Below are 10,760 nucleotides of genomic sequence, written 5' to 3'. Positions count from 1 at the left end.
TTGACAATATTTCTTGAATCAAAAGCAAATGCATGATCATGAACGTGAAACACTGAATTAAGTTTTCAGACACCAAAATGCGGCACGTGTCTCACCGGCCTTATTTTTCTTCTTTTTATTTCTCCTTTTCTTCTTTAGGCCTATTTCTTCTTTAGTTCCATCGACGGTTTTATTTTCCAGATGTCCGTTCACTTCCTCGGTGACTGCCTCCTTACTTTTACCTTTAATTCTCCTATTGGTGTTGTCTTCCGTCTGCACCGCCGCCATCACCTCACTCCACTCCACGGAGCGTTGTGTTCTGGGTAAACAAGGAAATCTTGCGCAATCGGACCTGGCGCGTGCTCAAGACATCACAAAATTCAGAATTGTTGTTGTTGTTCGTTCTTATTTCACTCCTCAGCACCGCACGACATTAAGCCTCACACTGGAATGTAAAGAAAATAGATTATTAAGAGGAAAAATAATATATCCGAGCATAAAATAACGTCGAGATGCAAACAACAGCTCCCTAGACCGCTTTATACACCGCTTCTGGGGTGTGTTCTTTCCCCAGTAGCTAGTTATCGCTTGCCAAGCCCGTCACAACGGCACAACGGATACTTGCCAAGCCAGTATCAACGGTTTCTAATAGAGTGCTTGATTGCGTGCTTAAGATACTTGTCCAGCGCTCCACAAGAAACTTGGTAACTGAACACGTCCCTGAAGAGAAGAGGTTCTGAAGAGAAGAGGAAGAGTTACTCATATATCCCCGAATCAGAGGCGTCGTCAGGAGGTGGCGCACGTCGTGCACGGTACCTTCGGGAAAAGGTATTCACTTTTAATGAAGTGAGGTAGTTTATGTAATTGACTTTAAGTACTGGTACTTGTTGAGTAAAAACAGGAAAACTATCGTATCGCCTTGGAGGCGCCGTGTGTGTGTGCGCAAGCTGTGTCCTTTGTGTTGTCCAGCCTAGTTTCGAATGTGAACGACCGACCTGTAATTCATGTAAACTCACCGTTGTGTTTCACAATGCGGGCGGTGTATTGATTTGTGCGCCACCCGTTTGATGATTTGTCTGCCAGCACGAATCGCTGGTTGTTTTTTGTTTTTTTCGACGTTGAAGACCTCGTCGTGTCACAAGGAATCACAAGGAAATTTAACACAGGAATCCATTGGGCCCATCATGCCTGCTCTATAGTCCCTGTCCCTGTCCATGTGCGGGTTTCAGAAGGTCGAAACGGAGACGTTGATATGATATGTGATGTGTGGGTTACTGTGTGTGTGTGTGTTTATGTATATGTATGTATATGTGTGTGTTTATGTGTGTGTGTGTGTGTTACTGTGGGTGTGTGTTACTGTATGTATGTATGTGTGTGTTACTGTATGTATGTATGTGTATGTATGTATGTGTATGTATGTATGTGTGTGTGTGTTACTGTATGTATGTATGTGTGTGTGTGTGTGTTATGTATGAAGTGCAAATAATCACCGTTGTATCCCTACACCGGGACCGCATGGTATCCCTACACCGTGACGGCATTGTATCACTACGCGCGAGCTCGGATGGCGCTGAGGTGAATCGGGCCTGTCCCCGGCAGAGTGAATAAACGCGTACGACAATTGATTGTAGTTTGTCGAGATACTTTACATGGCGACGAGGATAAACATCTAGACCATGTCTTCTTTCGGCCATATCGATGAATTCGACCCTCATGAGGGGGATTTTGACACGTATTCTGAGCGGTTGTCTTTTTACTTCGAGGCGAACGGCATCGCGACCGAAGCCCGGATGAAGGCCGTCTCCCTGTCCGTTTGCGGGGGAGAGACGTTCACACTTGTTAAAAACCTGATTCGGCCTCGGACAATCCAAGAGCTCACGTATGCAGAGCTCAAGGTCGCTTTGAAGGAACATTGTCATCCTGTGTCGGAACATTGTAATCCATCTCCTTCAGTCATCCTGTGTCGGTTTAATTTTTACATGTGCAGACAGCATCAAGGTCAGTCGATCGCAGACTTCATTGCACACCTCAAAAAACTGTCACATGTGTGTGAGTTTGGGGACACGATTGATGACATGCTCCGTGATTTGCTGGTGGTTGGCATGTCTGATGACCGCACTCGTAGACGCCTGCTTGCGGAGAGAAGACTGACGTTCCAAAATGCCAGAGACACTGCCATTTCCATGGAAAGTGCTGAACGCAATGCTACAAGCATCGGTGCCACTCGCTCATCTGGTACCAGCCCTGCTGTGAATCGGTTGGATCATGTTCAGCCAAAACGTTGGAACAAGGCTCCTCGTCAGAAGTCAGTGCAGTCTCGAACACACAACAAATGTTTTCGGTGCAACGGAAAGCACCCTCCGGAGACGTGTCGGTTCAAAGATGCAACCTGCCATTTCTGTTCGAAAACTGGCCATATTGCTCCAGCTTGCATCACTCGCAAATCGGGAAAAGGAAAAGCTGCTGACAAGATTCATCAGTTTATCGGTTCGGAGGAACCTGAGCTTGACCAGGTGAGCTCTGTTTCCGACAACTCAGGATCGTATGACCTGCTTCATATCGATTCTCACCATAGGCGGGACCCTCTTCTTGCCAATGTTGTCGTCAACAATCGACCATTGCAAATGGAGGTCGACACTGGTGCGGCCGTCTCGCTCATCAGCCATGCTGTTTTCACAAACCTGTGGAGTGATGCTGACCGACCCCATCTGAAACCTACTACCTAAGGACTCTCCACCTATACAGGTGAGAAGATTGTTCCCTGCGGTACATGTGACGTCACGGTGGGCTACGATAACCATGAGTTTCACCTACCCCTGATCGTCATTCCTGGAAAGGGCCCTTCCTTACTCGGCAGGAACTGGTTGAGTATAATTCGACTGAAGTGGGAAAGCATTCATCAACTCCAGGCAGCCAACGTTTCTCCTACCGCAGCATACACACTCAAAAATGTGCTGGATACATACCCGGATGTCTTCAAGGATGAGCTTGGAACCTTGAAAGGACATACGGCTAAACTCAGGGTTGACCGGGATGCCAATCCTATATTTTGCAGAGCTCGCCCAGTCCCTTTCGCCCTGCGTGAGCGGATTGACAAGGAACTGGAGCATCTTGAAAATCTGGGGATCATCGAGCAAATCCAGTATGCCGAATGGGCGGCGCCCATCGTTCCGGTCATAAAATCGGACCAGTCCATCCGCATATGTGGAGATTATAAAATGACCGTGAACAAGTGTTCTTCATTGGATAAATATCCAATCTCGAGGATCGAAGACCTCTATGCTCGTCTCACGGGAGGCAAGACTTTTACGAAACTCGATCTCAAATCCGCCTATCTACAGCTCCGCTTGGACGAGAATTCGAAACAGTATCTTACCATCAACACGCATCGTGGGTTGTACAGGTACCACCGACTCAGTTTTGGAGTGAAATCTGCACCTGGAATTTATCAGCGTGTCATGGACAGTTTGTTTGCCGCCGAACGCAACGTCGTTTGTTACCAGGATGATATTCTGGTTACTGGTCGTACGGACGCGGAACATCTACAAAACCTGGGGAGAGTTCTGAAGAAGATTTCGGACTCCGGCCTACGTTTGCGTCGAGACAAGTGCAAGTTTATGGTGCCATCAGTCACGTACCTGGGTCATACGATTGATGCCGAGGGTCTACACCCGACAGATGAGAAAGTCCGAGCTATCAAGGATGCTCCTGCTCCACGAGACGTGACCGAATTGAAGTCATACCTTGGTTTGCTTCAGTTCTATGTTCGTTACATCCCGAATGTGACCGACGTTTTGGGCCCCCTTATCGGCTTTTGAGGAAAGGAATTTCCTGGAGCTGGGGGTCTACTGAACAATCAGCATTCCAGACCTCTAAGGATCTGCTCAAATCGTCCAATGTTCTCGTTCATTTTGAACCAGAGAAGGATCTTGTGCTGACATGCGATGCCTATCGGTATGGAGTGGGGAGTGTATTATCACACGTGATGCCTGATGGTACGGAAAGACCGGTTGCATTTGCATCCAGAACGTTGTCCCCGGCAGAGAAGAACTATTCCCAACTTGACAAGGAAGGATTGGGAATCGTTTTCGGCCTCAGCAAATTTCGCCAGTACTTTCTTGGACATCATTTCACGATTCGCACTGATCACAAGCCGCTGATCAGTCTGTTTGGTCCAACTAAGGCGACATCTGACACACTACCACCCAGGATCATCCGCTGGTCCCTGTTTCTCGCTGGTTATGACTACACCATATGTTATAAGCCCGGTTCGTCTATCACAAATGCAGATGCCATGAGTCGGTTACCCCTTCCAGAATCCGTTGATGAATCGCCTACACCAGGATCCATTATCGCACTGATGGATCATCTGGAAGATTGTGCTGTCAATTCCGGCCAGATCCGCACTCATACTCGACGAGACCCCGTTCTGTCCAGAACTGTCCAGGCTGTACAGCTTGGATGGCATTTGCTACCTGAGGGTGACCCAGATTTTGCGGCTTTTAAAGCACATAAAAACGAACTCAGCTTGGAAAATGGTTGCCTACTCTGGGGATGTCGTGTCGTGATCCCGAAAAATCTGCGTTCCAGGGTCATCACGGACGCGCACACAAAATGGATTGATGCCTATGTGACGTGTGGTACTACGTCAGCCATTGTCATCGAAAGACTCAGACGCTGTTTCGCCACTCATGGTCTGCCCAGGATGATCGTGAGTGATAACGGTTCGTGTTTTTCCAGTTCCGAGTTTGCCGAGTTCACACGTCGGAATGGCATCAAACATAAGTTTGTCAGCCCACATCACCAGGCTTCAAATGGCTTGGCCGAACGATCCGTGGGAATCATCAAATCCGGATTGCAGAAACTTCAGGAGGGAAACCTGGAAACAAAGCTTTCTCGTCTCCTGCTCAAATACCGCATCACGCCACAATCAACAACCGGTGCAGCTCCGTCTGAGTTATTGATGAAACGACACGTTTGATCGACACTTGACAATCTCAAACCAGACATATCATCAAACGTTTATCAGAGCCAGCTTAATCAAAAGTTGGTGCATGATGAGACGTCCAACAGTCGATGTATCAACATTGGAGATCCAGTGTTTGCCCGAAATTTTGGTGCAGGTGCGACGTGGCTACCGGGGGACATCATCGAGAAGCCAGGTCCACTGTCCTGTGTGATTCGCCTGCAGGACGGCCGCAAAATTCGTCCATAACCTACCGTCACTGTGAGTCGATGGAGCCTGCAGCATCGTCACAGTCAGGACAACAGTTCGACCCACCATTGCCGGAGATCGTCGTGGCCGCTCCAGCCGGCTCGGATGCCCCGAAAACCTCTGCGAACGCTACACCCTTCGTGGAGACCAAAGGAATCACCCCGGACTCTGTATCCACTGGTACACCGCGACCCAAAGGAATCACCTCGGACTCTGTATCCACTGGTACACTGCGACCCAAAGGAATCACCTCGGACTCTGTATCCACTGGTACACCGCGACGCTCAATGCATGAGAGAAAAGCACCCGACCGGTTGAATCTTTGAAGATGTTTTTTTTCACGGTGACACAAGTTCTATTTTCACGGTGACACATGTTCTATTTTCATGTATTTTCATAATTCTCATAATCGTTTGCACACATATTTTCACATGTTTTGGAAATGTTGCTTTTGAAATGTCAATTCTTGAAATCTAGCACGTATTGCTCTTGGTAATTTTGGACTTAAAGGGGAGGATGTCATGTATGAAGTGTATGAAGTGCAAATAATCACCGTTGTATCCCTACACCGGGACCGCATGGTATCCCTACACCGTGACGGCATTGTATCACTACGCGCGAGCTCGGATGGCACTGAGGTGAATCGGGCCTGTCCCCGGCAGAGTGAATAAACGCGTACGGCAATTGATTGTAGTTTGTCGAGATACTTTACAGTGTGTTACTGTATGTATGTGTATGTGTATGTGTGTGTTTATGTGTATGTACGTGTGTGTTTATGTGTATGCACATGTGTGTGTGTGTTTATGTGTATGTACATGTATGTGTGTGTGTGTTACTGTATGTGTGTGTGTTACTGTATGTGTGTGTTTATGTGTATGTACGTGTGTGTGTGTGTTTATGTGTATGTACGTGTGTGTGTGTGTTTATGTGTATGTACGTGTGTGTGTGTTTATGTGTATGTACATGTGTGTGTGTTTATGTGTATGTACATGTGTGTGTGTTTATGTGTACGTACATGTATGTGTATGTACATGTATGTGTGTGTGGGTTACTGTGTGTGTGTGGGTGTGTGTGTGTGTGTTCTTTTGATGAGGCTTCTCCCGCTGATTTGTCATTATCTTTTGGTGGAAAATCCACTGAAGTTTCTCATATATTTATATGTTTATTCTTTGTTGATGTGATTTTAATGTGTTTGGTAAACTACATTTATATGATATTTTATGTTTGTTCAACTACATTTCAAAGCATGAAAACCACAAACAATATAATTAATTGTACAGTAACGGCTAGATGTTACAAGTTAAAAGAAACTAAAGAATTAATTACATGTAAAACCTCAAATATAGTTTACCTATTGACCTGTAGCAAATGTGCGATGCAATATGTTGGTGCATTGATGGGTTGACTGACTGCCTGGACGCAACTGAGGTTGTGGATCTACTGATGTACCATCTATTGATGTGGATCCATGATCGAGGTTGTGGATCCGCCGTTTGGAGAGGTCCTGGGCTGAAAGGATCGAAACCTCGAGGAAGAACGGTGCCCAGCTGATGATCCATGCAGTCGGGAAACTAGTCAATTGCTTACGGGTTAACGTTCTTGCTTTAGGTGGAGAAACTATGTTTGAGGTTTGCAATTTAAATAAAGTTGAATGTGGGATGTTGTAAAATTAACATCATTTACAACAATCCTTTAAATTATTTATATTTAAGTTTAGGAACAACCGATACTGTACAATTAATTAAATGTGTGTGTGTGTGTGTGTTTATGTGTATGTACATGTATGTGTGTTTTTGTGTGTGTTTATGTGTATGTATGTGTGTGTTGTGTGTGTTTATGTGTATGTACATTTATGTGTGTGTGTTTAGGTGTGTGTGTTTGTGTGTGTTTATGTGTATGTACATGTATGTATGTATGTGTGTGGTGGGGGTGTTTTTTGTGCGTGGTATCTATGTGGGTGTGTTTTTGTGAGTTTTTGTGTGTGTGTGTGTGTGTGTGTGTGTATGTGGTGTTTGTTTTTGTGTGTGGTGTGTGTATGTAGCTTTCCAGCAAGATATATTGTTGTGGAAGTTCAGCTCATACATATGCTAATGAGGGACTGTTCCTGTGACGTATGTATAATAAAGAGGTTCCATCAATGCTGCTCGCTGAACGGGTGTGTCTCGATCGTTCCCGGGTTTTCGGCTACCGTTACATATATGTCAGACGCTTATGATTACAAGCAGCCAATGAAATCTGTCAAACCTGAAAATGCTATATCAGGATTCTTTCACAAAAAATCATTACCTGCCTTTTTATCACTGTCTTCAACCTCAAAGGATAACATAACATGTCATTCGCATCAGGAATGGGAAAGCAATTAAAATACGAAAAAACTATATTGAGACCAAATTTATTTCGTGGAAGAATTTGGATCAGGACAATTATCATTTGTTTCTGGTAATATTTCATATCTGTGTGAAATCAAATTATCTCTTTTTGCAGACATTCAACATCTCTGTCCGGTTCTTCACATGTTGTGTCATTGTATTACAGCTGCGGCAAGTTGCAGTGTCCTGAGCACAAGCTTCACTGTCGATGGAACCAATTTGTCAAATCCAGCAAGCGTGACAACTTGTGATTCCATAAACTATCCGGGACACATCTTCGTGGTGGTTGTACCCCCAATGCAAGTCTGGCGCCAAATCTTCCCCATTCTTCCCTGCTGCCCGGATCCTAAATTTGCTGCTTGTTGGAGTCATGCAGCACTGAAAGAAGAAGAAGACTAGAAAATTGTTCAGATGGAAATGTAAATGTTTCACGTGTTGTCATTTTAACACATTGTTTTGTTCCTGATTTTGCTTCTTTAAATTTTTTTTATATTTGTTTTTTATTTGAATATTTAATTTTTTTTTTTTTAACATTGTTCTTTGAGGCTCTTGATACTGTATGAGTGAGGGTACTACGACGTCAGCCTAACGTCGGGCAAATGTTGGGTGGGAACATTGGCCCAACGTGGGCAAACACTCCCTTCCAAAGTTTGCCGAACGTTGTGCCAACTCTCCTTTCCAACATTCTCCCAACGTTGGGCCAACGCCCCCTACAACATCTGATTAAAGGTGGGCCAACGCCCCCTACAACATCTGATTAAAGGTGGGCCAACATGTCCTTCCAACATCTGATTAATGCTGGCTCAACATTGGGCCAACACTTCATTCCAACGTCAGACAGAAGTTGGTCAAACATCGGTCCACATAGTGCAGCAGATAAACACAAAAATTGTGCATTTTATGAGAAAAGCATGAAATTTTTAACATAGTTAGTGCATACCATAAGGTTTATTTTCAGATGTGGAGGGAAGTCAGATTTGACCTCTGAGGACCGTGAGAGGTCAAATCCAAAATGGCCGCCAGTCTAATGTTCAAACGCGCTTAATTTTGGAACCAAATAGTGTAGAAAAACATTATAGGTGTCATTTCCAACTAAATTGTGGATGCCCAGAGGTGAATGATGCTTTCAATGAACTCCGAGGCATGACAAGTGAGGTCAGTGAAGGCTCAATGTTACTGCTGGAGCGATTTGTGGTGCTGATGTACGATAGAACCAGTGAGAGCACGGAAGTGAATGATGCCAGGAAACAGCTCTTCACACAGAAGTGTAGAACTCTAGAGAACATTCCTCCAACCCAGGCAACACTCAAGCAGCACATCAAACGCACTTGCTACCAGGCCAACTGTTGTAACCAGGCATTGGTCATGGATCCAGAGATGCCAGACCCACCTGACGGGCTGGACAAAGGAGACAACTGGGTGGCAGCCTCTTTGGACCACTCTCCCTGAAGCATCAAAATCGTGCCATGAATTGATCCACTGTGGCTGCAAGAAAGGGTGCACTGGACGCTGCAAGTGTGCCAAAGCTGCACTCAAGTGCACTGCACTGTGCTTCTGTTCTGGAGACTGTTAGATTTAGATCATTACCAATTTTCATCATTGCACTTGATTTAATGTAAGCTTTGGTGGACATACTTGGTTAACTACAGTTATTTTTTCAGAGGTTATTGCATCATTCCTTGCAGTGTAAACACTTTTTTTTCATCAGTTCTGGTCTTTGGGTGTTCTGTACCTATCCCTGCACCTGAAAAAATTAAGTTTTAAAAGTTCAAATGAACTTTTTCCAATAGCAGTTCCAACTGCAGTATCATAAAAATAGATATTTAACGTAATTTGACCTTGACTGTGACCTAAATGCATGTCGTTGAGTTCTGGCGATCTCAAAAGTATCACCAAATGAATGGGCATCCCCAATTTAGTTGGAAATGACACCTATAAGCGCGTTTGAACATTAGACCCGGTGGACTGGTGGCCATTTTGGATTTGACCTCTCACGGTCCTCAGAGGTCAAATCTGACTCCCTCCACATCTGAAAATAAACCTTATGGTATATACTAACTATGCTAGAAATTTCATGCTTTTCTCATAAAATGCACAATTTGTTAAAATACGAGAGCTTATCCGCTGTACTACATTGGACCAGCCAACAATGTCTACCCACCGTTGGCCCGCCGGGACAAAATGACTTTCATCCAACGTTGTTTTTTGACGTTGGCCCAATGACGGTGCTGATGTTGCCCCAACTTTGGCCCAACAGCATTGTGTTAGTACTTGCCAAATTATGATGTCATAAAGAAGGCAACGATAACATCACATAAACATATCTTATTCCCCATGGCGAGTACTTGACAATGAGCCTTGTTTCAACTCTTTACCCTGCGCTCGCGAAGCGAAAAGCGGGGTTAAGCATTCACGTCTGCATTTCAGTAAAGTAAAGTGTGTGCCGTGTCAGCATTAAAAAAATTAATTTCTCAGCAACCGTTGGTCCGATTGACATGAAATTTTCACCATAGGAGGGCCTCCTCCTGTAGAATATTTTAGTGAATATTATGACGTTATAGGTCACGTGGTACAGGCGCCATCTTGAAAAAACGTTACACCTCTATCTCCCAAACCGCTCAATGGAAGAAATGGAAACCTGGCTCATTGTCAAGTACTCACCATGGGGAATAAGATATGGTAATGATGATGTCATTGGTGCCTTAATTATGACGTCATAATTCAACAAGTACAACACTTGATCTGATCAGTATGAAAAAAAAAAATTCCTCTGCAACTATTAGTGCGATTGGCACTAAATTTTCAGAATGTGAGTGGCTCCTCCTGTGGAATTTTTAAAATGATAATTATGATGTCATGTCACGTGGTACAGGCGCCATCTTGGAAAAAAGGAAAAAAAGTTGCACCTCTATATCTCCGAAACCGCTCCGTGGAATAAAAACTGAAACATGGCTCATTGTCAAGTACTCCGCTTGGGGAATAAGATATGTTAACGGTGATGTCATCGGTACTTTAATTATGACGTCATAATTCGACAAGTACAATGCTTGATTTGATCAGTATTCATTTTTTTCTCTGCAATTCTTTGTCCGATTGACACGAAATTTTCACCATAGGAGGGCCCCCTCCTGTAGAATATTTTAATGATTATTATGACGTCATTGGTCACGTGGTACAGGCGCCATCTTGGAAAAAAT

At 44.5% G+C, this 10,760-nt stretch overlaps 1 protein-coding gene and 1 long non-coding RNA gene across 3 annotated transcripts in view; one reads left to right on the top strand and one right to left on the bottom strand.

Moving 5' to 3' along the window:
- Nucleotides 1–303, bottom strand: part of METAP2 (methionyl aminopeptidase 2) — a gene marked incomplete in the record, with an annotated part of 66,620 nt that extends 66,317 nt beyond the window's left edge. Inside the window, 1 exon segment of the mRNA XM_078776292.1 lies at nt 96–303. Coding sequence (XP_078632418.1) covers nt 96–267 — 172 coding nt within the window.
- Nucleotides 304–527: 224 nt separating this feature from the next.
- LOC137425096 (uncharacterized) lies at nt 528–10,514 on the top strand. 2 transcript variants are annotated; one of them, XR_010984053.2, is made up of 3 exons: nt 536–807; nt 7,730–8,292; nt 8,327–10,514. It is a non-coding gene; the product is annotated as an uncharacterized LOC137425096 (long non-coding RNA). The 2 variants fall into 2 exon arrangements; XR_010984052.2 differs by having other exon boundaries at nt 528–807; nt 7,730–10,514.
- The last annotated feature ends 246 nt before the right edge of the window (nt 10,515–10,760 follow it).

The sequence above is a fragment of the Myxine glutinosa genome, chromosome 4 (genome assembly GCF_964187855.1).
Source record: "Myxine glutinosa chromosome 4, kmMyxGlut1.1, whole genome shotgun sequence".
In the NCBI taxonomy this organism is placed as follows: domain Eukaryota; kingdom Metazoa; phylum Chordata; class Myxini; order Myxiniformes; family Myxinidae; genus Myxine; species Myxine glutinosa.
This window is presented reverse-complemented; position numbering and strand designations above follow the sequence as displayed.